At 33.6% G+C, this 18,973-nt stretch overlaps 1 protein-coding gene across 4 annotated transcripts in view; it reads left to right on the top strand.

Annotated features, from left to right (window-relative positions):
* The window catches only part of COP1 (COP1 E3 ubiquitin ligase), a 269,081-nt gene that overhangs the window by 197,229 nt on the left and 52,879 nt on the right, over positions 1 to 18,973 (top strand). For all 4 annotated transcript variants that reach the window (XM_036847837.1, XM_036847827.1, XM_036847847.1 and 1 more), the window contains 3 exons: positions 2,072 to 2,189; positions 4,909 to 5,033; positions 6,093 to 6,253. In XM_036847837.1, the coding sequence (XP_036703732.1) occupies positions 2,072 to 2,189; positions 4,909 to 5,033; positions 6,093 to 6,253 (404 nt within the window). The remainder of the gene's footprint in view (positions 1 to 2,071; positions 2,190 to 4,908; positions 5,034 to 6,092; positions 6,254 to 18,973) is intronic.

Raw genomic sequence — 18,973 nt, 5'->3', positions numbered from 1 at the left:
GCTATACATTTGTACTTCCACAGGATAAGCTGAATGCTGTCATTTGAGGTGATCACTTAATGCAATTACAATAATAAACATAAACTGCAATGTGGGAATACTTTTCCATATAAGCAACAAAAATACTGGCAAATTTATAAAAATGAACTAACATTATAGTTATGGAAGCTTTGAAAACCAGCAGCCTTGTTGTCACCACTGGGGTAAAAACTGGTTTTGGAGCTTCTCAAAAATCCCCATTTCCAGATCACTTTCACTATTTGACCTGACTTACAACTCACTAGAAAAGAAAAAGCTCCATTTGCAAGATGTTGTTTCTGTTTGACCTGATTCAGAGTCTCCATGGGAAAAGACCTGTACCCAGGGTATTGTGGAAAACAATCAGATGTAGTATCACAACTATCAAAGGCTGTGATACCAGTTGGGGCAAACAAGAGCAAAACAATTTTGAGGAAAAAGAAAAATTTGAGGACTTTTTCTTCCCAATTTCAAAATTACAAAGCTGTAGTTATTAAGGCATTGTTGTACTGGCAGAAGAGTGGACATCTGTGGATCAGTTGATTAGAATTAAGAATCCAGAAGAAAATCCTTATTTATAGTCCATTCATTTTCAACAGAGGTGCCAAAGCGGTTCATTGGGGAAAAAGTCTGTTCTCAAATGATACTGGGACAACTGGACTCATATCCATCCACGTGCAAAAAGATGACCTAAGACCTTTACCTCACACCATACACACAGAAATTAACTTAAAATTGATCACAGACTTAAACATAAGAACCAAAACAATAAAGCTGTTAGAAAAAAAATAGAAAAATCTTTAAGACCTTGGATTAGTCAGTTTTCGTATTTGCAACACCAAGAGTGTGTTCTATGAAAGAAAAAAAGATAAATTGGACCTTATCAAAGTTCAAAAACTTCCGTACTTATCTAAAAAGATAAGCAACAGAAAGGTTGAAAATATTTGCAAAGCACATTTCGGATGTGTATCCAAAATTTTCAAAGAACTCTAGTAAAGGAATTGGAACCATCATGTATTGCTGGTGGGAATGTGAAATGGTACAGTAACCAGTTTGTCAGTTTCTTAAAAAGTTAAACACAGAATTATCACGTGACACAGTAATTACACTTTTCAGATATCTACCTGAGACCTAAATAAATGTCCACACAAAGATTTGAATGCGATTGTTTATAGCAGCATTATTCACAATAACCAAAAAATGGAAAGAAATATCCATAAACTGGTGAGTGGACAGACAAGATGTGGTATATCCATGCAATGGATACTGTTCAGCAATAGAAAATAATAAACTGCTGACACGTGTTAAAACATGGATGGGCTGCAAAAACATCATGTAAAGTGTAAGAAGCCATGCATACATAAAAGTCACATATTGTATGATTTTATTTATATAAAGTGTTCAGAAAAGGCAAACTTATAGAGGTAAAATATAGTGGCTGCCTAGGGTGGTGGGTGGTAAATGTGCATGAGGGATCTTACTGGGATGAAGAAAATGTTCTAAAACTGATTTATGGTGTTGGTTGCACCACTGGGTAACATTACTAAAAATCATTGAATTATGTACTTACAGTGAGTAGATTTTTATTATATGTAAAATGTGTCTCAAGAAAGTGTATTTTAAAAAGCAAATGTGGGGAATAAAATTATATTGCCTTTTGTTTAACCAGAAACCCAAAATGTTTACATTACTTTTATAAAGCCATCAAAATGTAAGGATACGTTAAAATTTTTCCAGTTATTTTGAATCCTTAATACTGTTTCTAGAGCCAGGATCTCAAGAAATATCAGTGGAACTCCCTTTCAGACTGACATTGGCATATGTATGTACACTTTTTTACACAACCATAGTCTCCTAGATTCAAAACAGAAAACCTGCTGTATCTTCTTATCTTTGAAAAGGAGTCATTGCCCTTAGTTTTCTGACTGTTATAGGTGGGATGTTGTTTCTTAAACATTTGATGAAAAACACCCAAACCAGTTAAAATAAGCTTTGCTTTCCATTTCTTCATTTACTACATTTTTCTCTTTTTGTTTGTTTTGTTTTATTTTAGATCACTGTGTTCACTACTATGATCTTCGTAACACTAAACAGCCAATCATGGTATTCAAAGGACACCGAAAAGCAGTCTCTTATGCAAAGTTTGTGAGTGGTGAGGAAATTGTCTCTGCGTGAGTATTACCCTTTTCAGAAGTTGAGCTTAACATGCCATCATTTACCAGTTTGTAATGTCACCGTGGGTTTTGTGAAGAGTAACACTGTGATATATACACTTTTTCTTAAATAGTAGATTTTTATAACTTGTCTAATTAAAATACATGTATATTCTAGTCTGTATTGCTCACTTTTATATGTTATTTGTGAATAAAATTCAGATGATACTATTTTTTAATATTGCCCCCTTAAACATTTGAACTTCAGATTGGATTTCAGCCCCTGCTCCTTAAAAAGAGAGAAGCAATATAGTCGATGCAGTAGAATGAGAAGTGTTTTATTTATTTAAGACCACTAATATGTTATTATATATTTATCTATATTGCAGTATAGTAGTATCATTTTTGGTTTTAAACAATATTTGGTTGACTTTCATGATTCCATGTTATTTGATCTCCCTATGATTTCGTGGTGAGTTTTAAATATGTTTTGAAGAGAACTTTCTAAATATGACTGCTTACACCTGACGAATATCCTTTGAGAAACCTTCTGAACTAAAGAATCATAAAATAAGTTTTTAGTTGTCTTTTATTTTGTTGAAGGAAACAAGGTGTCAACCAGGTAAATCTCAATTGCTAAAATACTGTTGAGTAAGCTTTTCTACTAAGAGACAGTCCCTTCTTTCTGTTATCCATATCATTGTTCTCTTTATTTTGTATTATTCTAGTAAATACCCATTCTCAGTCTCCTTTTTTTCATACATATTATTTCTTCTCAAGCCTAATTGTACATTGTTTTCTTTCTTTCACATAGTTTCTAATATCTCTTAGGAGATTATTAATGCCAGTGCCTTATACTTGGGATCTCCCACCACATCTGCCTCCATACTGGTTGCTCTAGATAAGAACTTGGTAATTTGAGTTGATTTAACAAGGTAATTTGAATTGAGTTACAAAAAGGGAAAAAAAGAAAGTGAGAGCTGAGCTTTCTAAGAGGAGTTAATAAAGGAAATTAGTTCACAAATCTAAATTAAGTGGTAACCAGTCAAAAAGTATCCCATCTTTAGGAGTAATAATGCGCAGTAAATAATTAAAATTTTATTCAGATTCAAATATGAATGATAGATTATATGTTAAAAGTATTTTTCTTAAATTACAGACTTATAAGTGTTGAATCAATTAGTTTGATTTGAACTAGTTGAAGTATATGTATACTTAATTGTATAAATTGGAAATCTTAGTTGACCTTTTTAATGCAGATTTGTGGTTTATATATTCACCAGTCTTTTTTCCTTCTTAGTTTTTATAAATCATGATGATTTTCCTCTTGGACATATTTGTGTTAGAAGTATGTAAGACATTTACCCACAAGTATGTTTGGAAATATTAAAAAGTAATATTAAACTATATACATATTGCTGCAGCCTCTGAATTCTTGGACTATGCACACACACACACACACACACACACACACATATAGAGGGATTTTCAATGCAATATTGTTGAGCAAAAAACAAATTTAAAACAACATAAATGTCAGAAATTCCCTGGCAGTCCAGTGGTTAGCACTCTGCACTTCTACTGCTGGGGCCTGTGTTCGATCCCAGGTCAGGGAACTAAGATCCCGCAAGCCACGTGGCATGGTCAAAAAAAACCAAAAAACAACATAAATGTCTAAGAATAGATGTTATGTTGAAAAATGATGAGAAGCAATAGAGAAGTGTTTGGAGTTTGGCCTCTGAAATAAGACAGTTTCAATCTTGGCTCTACTATTTACTAGCTGTGGTACCTTGAAAATATCCTTAACCATCTAAATCTGTTTCCTCACCTCTGAAATGGAGCTAATAATACTACTTATGTTGTGAATCTCTGAATAAAATAATCTATGTAAGACATTTAGCGTGGTGCCCTATGCTGTGAATGTTAGAGCAAGGGAAAAGATAATTTATTGTATAGTCATTAATAAAGATATAGAAACATATTTATTTTACATAAACAATGTAAAGCAAATTGTTGAATGAGGAAGAAGCACTTTACAAAATAATATATGTTGTATGATCCAATTTTTGTAACAAAAAGTCAGAAGAAAACAAAAACATGGTAGTTTATTCAAATCCTAAGACTGTGTGATAGGATTAGCAGTGATTTTTATATTCAGTTATTTTTTGATTAATAGCTGCATTTGTGTATTATTTTATTAAGATAAACTATATAGACCATTCAACCATTCATAGTATTCCACCCCTGTAGGTACAACTAAGCTGTGAAAATATCAATAGTTTATATTCAGTATACTAATATAGTTCAACAGTTGAAAAGTAAATCAAATCAACTGGAACAACTGAAATTAAGCACAACTGCCAATAGAGCTCTCTTGTTGTTTGATGGTGATGGTATGATGGCTAATGTTTGTTACTTCCTACATGCCCAGGTACTATTGAAAGCATTTAAAATGAATTAATTTAATTTTTGCAGTATCTTATAGAATTCATCTAATTCTGTAAGATAGGAATTATTATATTTCACATTTAACTGATGAAAAAATTGAGGCCAAAGAGGTTGTATAACTTTCCTAAGGTCAAAAGCAAACTAATGGCATATTGACCATTCTGACTCAAGACAGTCTAGCTCCAGAGTCTGCATTCTCAACCACCAAACTGGGTTGCCTCTAATTAGTAGTGATGGGTTTCATGTAATGAGATCTTAAAGTTGTTCTAACTTTTTGTGTTTATCTCAGTTCAACAGACAGCCAGCTAAAGCTGTGGAATGTAGGGAAGCCATACTGTCTACGTTCCTTCAAGGGTCATATCAATGAAAAAAACTTTGTAGGCCTCGCTTCCAATGGAGATTATATAGCTTGTGGTAAGTGAAACTGTCGTTTCCTGGAACTTTTAAATAGCTATCTGTCACTGAAATTGCATTCAGTGGAATAGACTACATACCAATTGAGGAAATGATCTATACATTCAGAAGGTAGCATGTTCGATTTTCCTCGGATTAGAAAAAGCATTAGTCCTTCTCTCCTTCACTGAGCACAAGCCCTGACCACATGAAATAGCATAAGATTGTTAAATACGTTTTGTAGTTGTTCTCTGGTAAAATATAATTTCTATAGATGTTATGTAGAAGACAGAAAATATTAGTTTCTGCTGATATCTTAATTTTGGAGACATTTGTCTTCTAAAACTTGATGTTCATTTTCCCCTATATAATGTTCCCTTCAATAAACAATCTGTTTGGGTAGTCTTGATCTGTTATTCTAGGACTTTCATTGTTGATAATTTATACAAATTTAAATTAAAAGTAGAAAAATCAAATTTGGTACTGTTTAAATGCTTTAATACATCTGATGCCTGAATATATGAACGTTCGTCAGTACTTTCAAGTGACTTGGCCTTTTATTCAGTAAAGTTGACTTATCTCTACATATATATGAACCTAAACCCTGTCAAAGCAAATCTCTTACTTTGATAGACTGCTCAAAAATACAGGTTTCTAGACTACTCATCTTTTATTGGGGAATGGGAAATAAGTTTTGTAGATTATTAAAATCTGCCTTTTTAAGTGCTATAACTTTCTTATTCCCCTCTAGATAAAAATCTTTATAAATGTAATTCAAGGTCATGCTATAATAACACACTTCTGGTTCTTCTCTAGACCTCTGCTAAAATGATTTTTGTATCAGTATTGTTATATCATTTGACAGTGGGTTGTTTCTTTAGATTTGGAAAGTATAAGTTTTTTTCTGTGAATCCTTTTCTCATATGATTCCCAAGAAATCCTGTGCTCTGGTCTTTCATATTTACCATAAAAGATTATTAGTCTTTGACCTTAAACATTGAGTGATAGTTACCTTATGAATGTGATATCCTAATTCTAAGTTCTCCCACTCTAAAAAAATTATTTTTAAATTTTTTTCAGGAAGCGAGAACAACTCTCTTTACCTGTACTATAAAGGACTTTCTAAGACTTTGCTAACTTTTAAGTTTGATACGGTCAAAAGTGTTCTGGACAAAGACCGAAAAGAAGATGATACAAATGAGTTCGTTAGCGCTGTGTGCTGGAGGGCACTGCCAGATGGGGTGAGTTTTTATATCAGTTTTTTCACCTTGGTGTCTCATATAATGCATTGTATTTACGTATACACAGGTAAGTTTTTTTAAGTTTAAAATATAAATTGATATGTTATATACATTTTCTTTTTTGCTTAGTATTGCATCACCAAAGGAAACAGGCATTTTAGAAAGTAGTAATTGAAATGTCACTAATGGAACAGTAATTGGAATGTCACTTCATGCTGACATGATGTCTCTCCTGTGTGCGCATAGCATCATGTACATACCTCTGTTACAGCATTATCACATTATCTCTATCTCTTCTCCTATAGGACTGGAAATTTCTCCAGAAAACACTGTGTCTCATTTTCCTTATTAGTCACATGCAATATAGGCTCAGTAAACATTCAGCTGAACCTGGTATTGTATTAGAAGGAAAAAAATTGATGTAGGTAAAGGAGAGAGTGGCCTGTATGTATACCTAATTGAATACTATTTCAGGATAGAATTGCTCTCTACAAAATACGTTTATACAAGAATATTTAAACACATTCAGTTAACAAGCAAGTTGCACTTCTAGGTTGCCCCCAAAAAAAGTTTCCTCAAACTTTTCATTTATTCATACATTTTAAAGTACAAGCTTTCTCATAAGTTATATGAAGAAATAATCGTTCTTATTGTCTTGATTTTGTAAACATTAGTCATGCATTAATGTCATCTTTTTAAAAAATAGCTTTTTAGGTGCTGACTTGGTTTTAGTTTTGACACCAAAAAATTCTACTTGATGGTTACTTTAAGACATCTGAGTTCCAGGTACAGTTTAATTAGGTATATTCAAGCTATCTTGTTTACAGTTCTGTTACTCAACTTCAGTTTTGGCAATGGCAGGTGATTTGGACCAACTCTCCCTCTAAGTAGAAGTGGAAAAGTTAGACCAAGTATTCAATATATATATTTTAAAAACCAAAACCTGTTTTAAGTCATTGGAAAGTAAACAAGATAGGAAAGAATTACCAGTCTAGGAATGTGAGCCTGGCTTTTGAGTATTCTTTTCCCCTGGGAGCATTTGCCAATTTTGGTAGAATGGCTGAGAGCACTTATGGTAGCTTCACGGGGGCACAGGGAATGGAGTCTAGTGCTCACCACCATATGGGTGAACTCACCTTGGTTTAGGTCCCCAAAGGACTCTAGTCTAGGGTAAAGCAGTAGAAGATAAGCCCCCAGTGATTTTGCAACTCAACTTCAGATCATATCAATCCTGAGTAAATTGAGGTGATCTTAGATTGCTAGTGTTAGCAAATGCAAAATTAAATCCTCTCTGCAAGAAAACCTTCTAAAGAAGATCATCTCAGAATTTTATTTTTTTCAAAATTGCAAATATAACTAGGACACAACAAAAAATAAACAGACATAGGAAAAGGCAAGACGACATGAATAAATTTAGTATAAGCATTGAACAATAGAAACAAAATCACAGCAGCTCTGGATATTATCAGACATAGCCTGAAAATAACCATGCTGACAAGATGAAAGACAAGGTTGAAAATTTCAATTGGGAAATTAAAAGTATTTTTAAAATGAAAATTCTAGAACTAAAAAAATATAATTACCAAAATTAAGAACTTAGTGGATGGGTTGAGTGGAAGATAAGACACAGTTGAAAAGAGAATTAATGAACTTTTAGGAAAGTTAGAAGAAAATATATAGAAGGAAGCATGAGAGACAAAAAATGATGAAAAAAAAAGAGAACAGAGATAGAGGTTGAAGTAAGAAAGTTGAACATACTCAGTAGGAGACCTAAAAGGAGGGGAGAGAAATAATGCAGCCAAAGCAGATATTAGAAATCATTATTGTTGAAAGCGTTACAAAATTGCTGAAAGACAGTAAGGCAGAGATTCAATAAGCCTTCATACCCCAGAGAATAAATGAGTTGAAACTTACATTGTGAGTACAGATTTAATATCAGATCTGGACCCTGAACAGACCTCGGCCTGCTGAAAATCTGACCTTGGGCCTGCCTTCTCATAGCACTCTTCTGTGGAAATAAATTAAGACAAATAAGGAATGTTATGTGCTAAGAGCTAGTTATCTCTTAAATTTATTATGAACCCTCATCTGTATTGCCTCTGGACTGAGAGAATTGTGAGTTGACATGTTGGCCTTACATCTATGCAATGTGAACAATACAAGACTGGCAGGAAACCAAGGCACATCTCTGTATTGAGGTGAACCACCTGCACTTCAGCTGTCCTTGGCAGCTGTGCTCACTCTGTGTGGTTTGATCTAAGAAGCTATGCATGTGAATAGTTGCTTGGCCTCCTGATGAGTGTGAAGATGCTGTGCATGCTACATATCCTATCTTATATCCTTCTGTAAAGCTAACTAAGTGCTAGGTTAAAACTAACTGTGCCTGATCCTGTGACCCCTGCTGGTGGTGGGACACATCATAGCGAAACTGCAGAAAATAAAATACAGTGGGGGATTCTTAAAGGAAGGCAGAGAAAAACTGTCTTCAAAGGATGAGTAATTAGACTGACAGCCAGCTTCTCAGTGAAGCAGCAGAAATCAAAAGGTAGTGGAGCCAGATCTTCAGTGTGTGAAGGAAAATACCTGCCAATCTAAAATTCCATATCCAATGAAAATCTCTCAAGACAAAGGTAAAATAAAGACATTTTTAGATGAATGAAAATGAAGATTTTGCCACCAGCAGACTTTCACTAAAGAAAATTTTAAAGGTAATTCTTAAGGCAGAAGGAAAAAAATGCAGAAAATGAAGACAAAGGTAAGACATGCAGAAAGGAATGGAAAGCAATAGAAATGGTAAATATGCAGTAAATCTAAATGCATGTTGACTGTATAAAGCAATGATGTCTTGTTGGACTTAATACACACATAGAATTAAGTACTTGACAATAATATCATAAGTCAGAAGAATAAATGTAATTAAAATGTTCTCAAGTCCTTGTTTTGTCAAGGAAGGTGGCAAAAGAACTAATTAATGTTAGACTGAAAGGATGCATATTGTAGTTCATAGGATAACCCCCAAAGTAAGTCCTTAAAGTATGCTACCTAGACCAAAACAGCAGCATCACCAGGGAGCTTGTTTATTTCACAATAAGAAGATTAAAAGTTCTGTAACTCACTTCAGTACCATTCCAGATTTAATTTAAATCTGACTTTTATATAACTGTCACTTTGATTAGCTACAAAAAATAACTTCATTTCCTTATTTTAGGTGAGGCAGAAGGAGTGAGACACTCCTTTGTTCATTTATTCAGCAGATACTTAGTATGTGCAGTCATAGTTTTAGATACTGGAGATAAACTCTGAACAAAACTGTAAGAAGAAGTTCTGGCCCTCTTAGGAGACTTAGAATCTTATGTGCTGGAGCAGACAAAAAAAATACATATATATAAAGGTGACAAGTGCTTTGGGGAAAAACTAAGCAGGAAAGTGGGATGGGGGTGCTAGAGTAGTGAGTTGTAATTTTCAATTGGTGGTGACAGAATTCCTTACTGAGTAGCTGAATTAGAGCAAAGACTAGAAGGAGATGAAGATGTAATCCATGTTTAAATGTAGGAGAAGAGTATTCCAGGTGTAGTAAACAGTTCAAAGGTCTTGAAGTAAGAATGCGATTAGTGTTCCAGGAACAGAAAGAAGGCCAGTGTTGCTGTACTACAGTGATCTAGGTGGGGAGTAGTAGATAATTTCAGAGCAGTGAAGAAGAGCTGTTTCAGTAGAGCATGTTTACCGTTGTAAGGACTTCTGTTTCTCCTGGGAGTTGGGAGCCATTGTAAGATTTTGAGCAAAGTAGTGATACAATGTGACTTAAATTTTTTAAAAATCAGTTTGGCTGTTTTGTAGAGAACAGACATAAGGGATCAGGAAGGCTGTTGTAATAATCCAGGTAAGATTAAATAGTGGTAAGCCAGTGAGAAGTAGTCAGATCTTGTTCATATTTTGAAACTGGAATAAATAGAATTGCCGATAGATTACATGTGGAGAACGATAGAGAAAAGTCTAGGATGACACTGAGGTTTTTTCCCCAAGCATCTTTAAGAGTGGAATTGCCGTTCCTTAAGATGGAGAAGACTACCAGAGGAACTGTCTTACGGGAGAAGGTCGGGGGAGAAGACCAGGATTTGACCTCTAGACCGGCCTGATTTGAGAGTTACTAAAAATACTAAGTGGAGATGTCAATTTTGGATTCACAGGAAAGTTGTGAACTGGTTAAGTTTGAGGTATTACTTGCCGTGTAAGTGGACCTGCCAAGGTGGAGTTCACAGCAGATTGTGGGGCTAGGCATATAAATTTGGTAGCTGTCAACATATGATATTTAAGCAAGAAACGGGATAAGATCTCTCCAAGGGAGTGTAATCAGAGATTAGAAGTAGTATGAGTACCTTACTTGAGGGTACTTCAATGTTCAATGATTTAGGCAATGAGGAAGAATCAACAAAAAGACTGAGGAGTGGTTATCAATAGTAGGAAAGCTGGTGCCTGGGAAACCAAGTGAAGAAGGTTTTTCAAGGAGGAGGAATTGGCCATTGATATGAAAGTCTAGAAGAGGGAAATCTATAGAGACTAAAAGTAGATTAGTGGTTACTTAGGGCTGAAGCGGGCGAGAGATAGGGAGATGACAGCTAAAGGGTACAGGGTTGCTTTCTGACATGACGAAATATTCTCAAATTGAGTGTGGTGATAGTTGCACATATCTATGAATATACAAAAAACCATTGAATTGTACACTTAAAATGGATGAATTGTATAGTATGTGAATTATATCTCAATAAAGCTGTTTTAAAACAATAAAAATAAAAGAAAGCAGTAATGATAAAATTTGAATATCTCATTTTGCAACCTAACCAATGGATCTGAGCATCCAGCTACAGCATCACAGAGAGAGAGAGAGAGATGCCATACATTGGGCCTCCTGACGGAAGAGACCCTATGAAGTCAACTAAACCCATGTTTGATTAAGCCTCTAAACTTAACCACTTACAGGAAATACAGAGGAAAAAGGAATATGGTAAAGAACCATGGTAATGAAGCAGAAAAATCCCCAAGACTATCAGAAACTGTTAAGCAGTCAAGTTTCTTCAACACATAAATTGCAAGGGAGAAAAAGAGATGAAAGGAAACCTATAAATAAAAAAAGATTTATAAGACATGACAACTAAAAAAAAAAAAGTAGGAATTGGTTAAGCTTTGTCAGATGCTACTAATACAAGTAAGATGAGCAAAAAAATGACAGGAGTGGTAAGACAAAAGTTTGACTGGAATGGTTTTAAGAAAGAGAGGAAAGGGAGACAGCTGGAGATGGTGAAGTGCAGAGAACTGTTTTGGGGAATAAGAAAATAATACAATGTTTAATCTCACCTAGATTACTTTTTTTTTTTTAAACATCTTTATTGGAGTATAATTGCTTTACAATGGTGTGTTAGTTTCTGCTTTATAACAAAGTGAATCAGTTATACATATACATATGTTCCCATATCTCTTCCCTCTTGCATCTCCCTCCCTCCCACCCTCCCTATCCCACCCCTCTAGGTGGTCACAAAGCACCGAGCTGATCTCCCTGTGCTATGCGGCTGCTTCCCACTAGCTATCTATTTTACATTTGGTAGTGTACATATGTCCATGCCACTCTCTCACCCTGTCACATCTTACCCCTCCCCCTCCCCATATCGTCAAGTCCAGATTACTTTTTTAAGACATGAAATCAGTAGCCAAACATTTCATTGTCTTTCTATGCTTTATTTCTATCCTACCTAATTTTGATCACAAGAAAGAGATCAGTTTAAGGGCACTTATGAAATAGGTTAACTTTGAAAGTTTTTTTAGTGTTTGGACATATATTAGTGGTATATCAAATCTACTGTATGAATGAATAGAAAGCATAAAACTATTCAGTTAATGATGGTATAAAAATTACATATATCTTTATGTTACCATTTATGGTAGTGATTTAGTCATAGAGAGGGAATGAGAAATTAAGAATGAGTGGTAGAGGAAGAGGCACAAATACAAATAGATATATCCTCTTAAGACAGTATCTTGGTTTTATAAAAATTAGGATATTTTCCTGCAGATTAAATTTTTGTCTAGCCTTGTTTTTTCCTATAATCTAGATACATTTATTTTTCTTTTTGGCTACTTCTGGCTGAAAATGAACCAGTAATCTCAAGTCCTGTTTTGAGTAATCAGCCAAGATTATATATAATTTCTACTCTTTTTATTTCTACCATTCTGCATATAAAATGGAAAGAACGCCATACACTGCCCTTTTTTAAGATGCTGGTCAAGTTCATTGTATTGCGTTTCTCCTTTTATTTCACAGTGCTGTGGAAGTTAGCAGGATGCTTCTCTCCCACCTTCATCTTTGCCATGTAGTGTACTTTTTCTTCTAGGCTTACAATATTTGCTTTTTATTACTTCTGTTTAAAGACAGAGAATATGTCTAAAGTTGTTTCTTTTAATCTGAGGGACAGTACTTTGTCCTTTCTCTTTTTCTTCCTAATACTTTCCCTGTGTCTAAAAGCACTTTTATTCAGTCACTTTAGGGTTTGCTGACCGTCTTCTGTCCTTTGTTCTTTAGCTTTGCTTGCGAAGGTAGTGGCTCCAGCATTTCTACCATTAAAGTGCCACAACCTCTTGTACCACATTTACTTTTCAAAGGAGTTTTAGGATAAGTTTTGTTTGAACTGTATTGAAAATGCTTCTTTTTAGAATTTTTTAAATTTTACAACATAGGTCCTCCCTAGAATACTTACAGATGGTAATAGTTACTCTATACTAATGAAGAATGCAGAATTCTTCATTTTATATTTTGTTTTTACTTTATTATTTTAATTAATTTGAAGATATTTTAATTAAACTTTAGTAATTTAGAATTATTGACATATGGCTATTCTGTTATTGCCAGATTCTTAGGATTTTAACCCCCAAGAGTAAATCTTATTTGCATTGCCTATTTCAGTTTTAACTTCATGATTTTTTTTTTAAAAAAAGGAGGAATTTATGAGAAATAACTACTTGGAATACCACATATCACTCTATTTTTATTTGGGCTTTGGAATTTAATTTCCCCACTGCTTATTTTTTAAATGTAGCTGAAATGAGCTTGTTTAACTTGATGTAATAAGAGAAATTTTCTATTCATTTATTTGAAGAAACAATTGTAAATTCTAAAACTGCGTACTTGAATGTATTATATCCATATATGATTGAACATCCAAATACATTCCATTTGAATAATTACACTATCTTTGAAATAAGTGTAGTTTGCTTTATTTCCATATACAGCAGTCAATTATACTTTTGAATATAGAGAATGGTGGGCTATTAGACTACAGTTTCAGTTCATTTTGTGACTTTACTTCCTTGAAAAGTACCTCATAATTTATTTTAACCTCTTGTGTCCAGATGTAGTAACGTTTGCTCTCTGATACTTACTGGACACAGCCGTTATCTGGATCATTAAAGTCTGTAATCAACAGTTCATGTTTGTTCTAGTTTCAATCTTTCTTTCTAAAGTATTCTATTTACTCACAATTTCTAGCAGGTATTAATGTAGACTAAGAAAAGATTTATTTCTTCCTTCCCTCCCTCCCTTCCTCCTGAAAGGCAGTAGTGATATGATTTGGATAATTCATTAAGTAATTATCCTTAAAACTAATTTAGAGTTGATTCAAAAAAAGTTTTTTGCAGCTTTATATTAGGAGAGTATGGAGTCAGAATGAATCTACCTGGCAAGTGCATTGGTGGAGAATATTGCGATCATCTTGGAACATTATCTCTTAGGTTTTGTTTTGTTTTGTTTTTAATGATTATAGTAGCTTATTACTGAAAGAAACAATTAGAAGTGCATACATGTACGTTTTAGAGAATTTAGAAAAACAAAAAACAAGAAAATATCAGATAACACTTTTCCCATAAATAAGTAATATGAACACTTTAATGCAATTAACCATGTAATTTTTCCATTCAAAGGAACTTTTTTCCCAATAACAGTGAATATTTTATATATTATCATGTATTCTTTACCTTTTGCCTTTGTCATGAACATTTCGCAGGTCTGAATATATTTTGTAAAGAGTGTTTTCAATGGTTCCATATTATTCTAGTCTAAGGATTTACCATAACTGGTATACTGTTGTTTTGTTGAAGATACTCATGTTTACTTTTACTACTTCTTGAATATTTTTGCAATAAATCTTTAAATTTCTAATTAATTCTTTAGAAGAGAACTTGAGATTTATTAAATGAATAGCTTTATTCATATAGCTTCTGATAAAAACTGATAGATTGCCTTCTAGAACAATCTATTTCCATTTGGTCTTGCATTGAGAAAGTCCAAGGGTTTCAGTTTGACCATGCCCATAAAACATGGAATATAATGCCAGTATCTTTGCCAGTTTGAAAATATCTTGTTAGTAAAATAATCTTTTTTAATCATTTGTTTCCATAAACAATTTTCTAAAACATTAACTTTTGATTTTTTACAAATTGTGTGCTTACATACTGAGAACTGGTTTTTTTGTTTGTTTGTTTGTTTCTTAAGAAATTCTTGCTTGAAAAGGAAATACTATGCAACTGAGATATTGTTTTATAATTATAGTCCTTTGGCAATTTGGTATTAGTCATTTATATCTATTCATTATCTCCTACACCCCACATCCACCTTGAAAGTAATGCTACAAAGCAAAGGTAAATTTGGACAATATTCTTATTCTTTATTTCTGTCATATCTTTTTTTATCATCACTGCTTTATTCAGAGATTGGAAGTTAGGTAAAGGAGATTATATATGTTCTGTGTCTGTGGAACAATTCTGTGGCATAATTCTTATCTGAAACTATTGTAACGAAATATAAATTAATTCAAGAATGCAAGTTACTTTCTGTAAAGGGATCATGTCTGTGTAAAGGGACACCATATTTTTGTTGGAGGCAGACCTTGAGTCCATGGTGACTCCCGCTAAGGCTGTTACATCGTACAAGATTATCTAGCCTTTGGTCACCAATTCTAAATAGATATCTAATGGTAAAAGGCAATGCTTGTAAAGGACACTTAAGACTCTCAGCTCTTCAAGAGTGACGTGTGTGTGTGTGTGTGTGTGTGTGTGTGTATACACACATTGTATCCTCAGAAAAAACTTTGGTTATTAAGGGTGGGGTTTTTTTCTCTTGTGGACTGAAACACCCGAAGTCATATTGAAAGTTTCTCTAACTCAGTAGTGAAGGATGTCAGGATAATGATTTCCCTAATTTCCCTCCTTTGAAACCAAATCCAGCAAAACTTAGCCTGGGAATTTGTTAACAATGTTATCACCCGTACTGTACAAAGTTATAATTATATTAGACAAGGGCATCTTTTTTAGTCATATAGTGAAATATATTCTTTCTGTCCTTATTTCTAACAAATAAAACTTTATATAATGAAACATTTATTGTTAAAGTGTTTTTAACTAAAACTTTGTGTTCTCATGGAGATCTTTTCTTCACCTAAATCTCTCATGATTCCTATCCATTAAAAATATTTCCTGAATGAATTTATACACTGCCTTGTACTGTTATTTGTGTTCATGTCTCCTATCCTCTGCTGGCTTGCAAACTACTTGAAAAAAGGCATCATAGTGTATAGTGTAAGAGCAAAGACTACGGAGCCAGACCACTGAGGTGCAAATCAGATTTTCCACTTACTAGCTCTGTGACCTTGCTCAAGTTCCTTAACTACACTGTGCTTCAGTTTCTTCATCTATAAAGTGCTAATGATAGTAATAACCTCCCTTTAGGGTTATTATAATGTTAAAATAAGTTAATGTACATGAAGGGTTTAGAATAGTTTTTGACCTATAGCGAAGTTAAAGTGTTTGCTATTAGTAACATTCATTTTTAAATTACCACTAAGCAGATGGTTTGCACATAATGTATCATTAATATATAATTTTTGTAATGAATGATACAATCCTTCAGACTTGTCCTTTATCTTGTTTGTTGCATGATTAATTAAATACTGGTTTTTGAAACCAAGGAAATGCTGAGTAGAGGTGATAGATACTTCTAATACTTAAAACTCAATGGTAATATCAAGACTACATCAATTTAAGAAAAGTAGTTTTCCTGACATGAACATTCATGGGTACCTATATAATTATTTCATAATTACCATTTTGTCCTTGGGATATAACCCCCAGGCTTTTGCATATTTTCAAAAGCAACAAAAACGTTGAAGTGCCTGCACCTATGGAGGAATTGGTATTTATTACCGGTCCTTCCCTTTCTCCATTGCATTTGTGCTATTTCACAATTCAGTCTTCCCTCAAAAAGACTTACATATCTGTTTTCCAATTTATATATGCTGTTATCCAAGAGATAGGCGTCCCTCTCTGACTTACTAAGCACTGTGTATAAAGCATCAAATTGCACTAAACTAAGGAAGCTAAAATATATGTGAAAAGCCAGTCTTCATCCATTAAAATGCAGAAGGCATCTATGATAAAATTTATTTATCACAGTGATTCTCAAACCAGCTGATCATCAGAATCACCTTGGGATCTTTCAAAAAATATACATAACAAAACAGTTCTTTTCTTAGACCCCTGAGTCCGTACTCTGGGGGAGGAGGGGAAGAGAGAAGAGATTTGTATTTTGAAAAGTTCCCCAGGTCTCCATAGAAAATTATGTGAACAGTCAAGTTTGGAAACAGATGACTTAATGTTACCACTGGAGATTTGTACACATGATAACCAAGAGGCATTAATGGTTCTCAAGCATCTGTTAAAGGGGGGATAATTATACTTACGAATACCTACTGTCTGTTAGATTTTGCTACTCCCTTACCCTTTTCAGGAAGAAACACACAAAAGAATAAGATGCGGTCTTTTTTCTTTTCTTTAATTAAAAAAAGCTACCTTTAATATATATTGATTTCCCACATTTATAAACTATTTCTTATCCTAAATTCTTCAGTGAACACTGAGATGACAACATAGGAACTTCTTTTTCTTTCTTCTCTCCTTTCTTCATTTCTGTTTCTTTCCTTTTCTTTTATCTTTCCTTTCCTTTCTTCTTCCCTCTAGCCGGATGGTTTATAACACTTTAGAAAATTTTCCTGACTGGAAGAGGGCCAATCTGAATGAACTCTTGTCTGTCTTGGGCGTGGAAGGAAAGAAGATTCTGAGCATGGACCCTGACTTCCAGGAAGACTGTGGCTCCAATCTTCTAAGTGCCCCACTCATCCCTTAGTGTCCAGACTAGAGTGGGGTGGGGGAGTAGAAAATAGAGGAGACAAGAAGGTTGTGGAAAACTGAAGCAAACCTGTAATTTATCTCTTGTCTAAATTTCATTAAGTTCCTTAACCTTAAGGTGCACTACTGTATTGACAGTTCCTGTGAAAACATTTCTTGCATTAAATATTTTATGGTGAAAATGTAATGAAATCAACAAAATAATTTAGTGGGTCTATAGGTCGACATTTTAAATATTTCATTGTTTTCATTTTTATATGTACTGTAATGGAATTTGACTTATATTAGAATGGTTCTTAAAACTTTTTTTCTCGTTAAATACTTCTTTAAAAATAGTGTTTGTCCTGAAGTATGCCAATTTTGAAGAATAGAATCGACACAGATCTTTAAGCTACTTGGTTTTGGGTTTTGTTTTACCGTTTTTAAGGGAAAAAAGAAATATACTAATTTGAGAGTGCATTCTGAATTATGCCATTAACCTATAAATAATTTTCATTATTATCCCACCATGCTTAAGCGTGTCCAAAATATTTTGAGATGGGAAGGAATTTAACTTTGGTTTCTAAATGTTTATCTTTTGATAATTCCTACAAATTTCCGTAGCAGTAGTGAAAGGAAAGAGAATGAATATTGGGTATCATTTCCTGGACTTAAAACGTTTTTAACAAATACTACTTGAATTGGTTTCATGTGCTGAAGTGTATATATGAAAAAATGTGATTATTCTTTTCTAATTGAATAAAAATACATTTAACAATTACTTAAAGCAGAATTAATCAAGGGCAGCAACTGTTTAAGAGAAAAGTGTTTCCTGCTAATTCAAACTTGCGTCTTATCTGGGGAAAAGAAATATATTTTTGTATTTTACTTCCACAGTCTCATATTGATCTCTGTTTTCTTATGACAGTCTCCTATATTTATATGATCCCTACAGGGGTTTGTGCCTTTCATATCTCTTATTACTCCATTGTATCTTAAATCCCATTTTATGCAGCATTTTTCCACATAAAGCTATCAGAATTTGGCATTGGCTATTCCCAGAATGGTAGAAAAGTTATTACTACTGAACACAGGAATAATTTGATTATGTAGAAAAGTCAGTCTATTATAATTGCTGTAAAGAAGCCATTTAATTTTGTGCCTGTTTAGTCCTTTTTTTCTCTGTACATAAAAAGATCAACTTCGATGAAAATATAGATTCTTCATTTGAACTGTGATAGCCAACCAAAAAATGAAGATGAGGTAGAAGATAAATCTAAATCATTTGGTTTTAATGACAAAGTATTTACACATTGTTGAGAATTAAATAGGTAGTTAGTTATGCTTGTATTTGCCTTCAAGATCTTTGACTCTCTGATGAAAGTAGGAAGCTTTAGGGATAGATTGTATAAAACATCAATCTGACTTCAAGATTCAGTTCCATTTTGTTAATTTGCTGTTTTAAATCCTAAGTATCTAGAGCTATGGCTTTGTGATTCACCACACATATCTTTGTGA

This window comes from Balaenoptera musculus, chromosome 1 (assembly GCF_009873245.2).
Source record: "Balaenoptera musculus isolate JJ_BM4_2016_0621 chromosome 1, mBalMus1.pri.v3, whole genome shotgun sequence".
NCBI lineage: Eukaryota > Metazoa > Chordata > Mammalia > Artiodactyla > Balaenopteridae > Balaenoptera > Balaenoptera musculus.
Note: the sequence above shows the minus strand (reverse complement) of the source record. Positions and strands in the feature narration are given on the sequence as shown.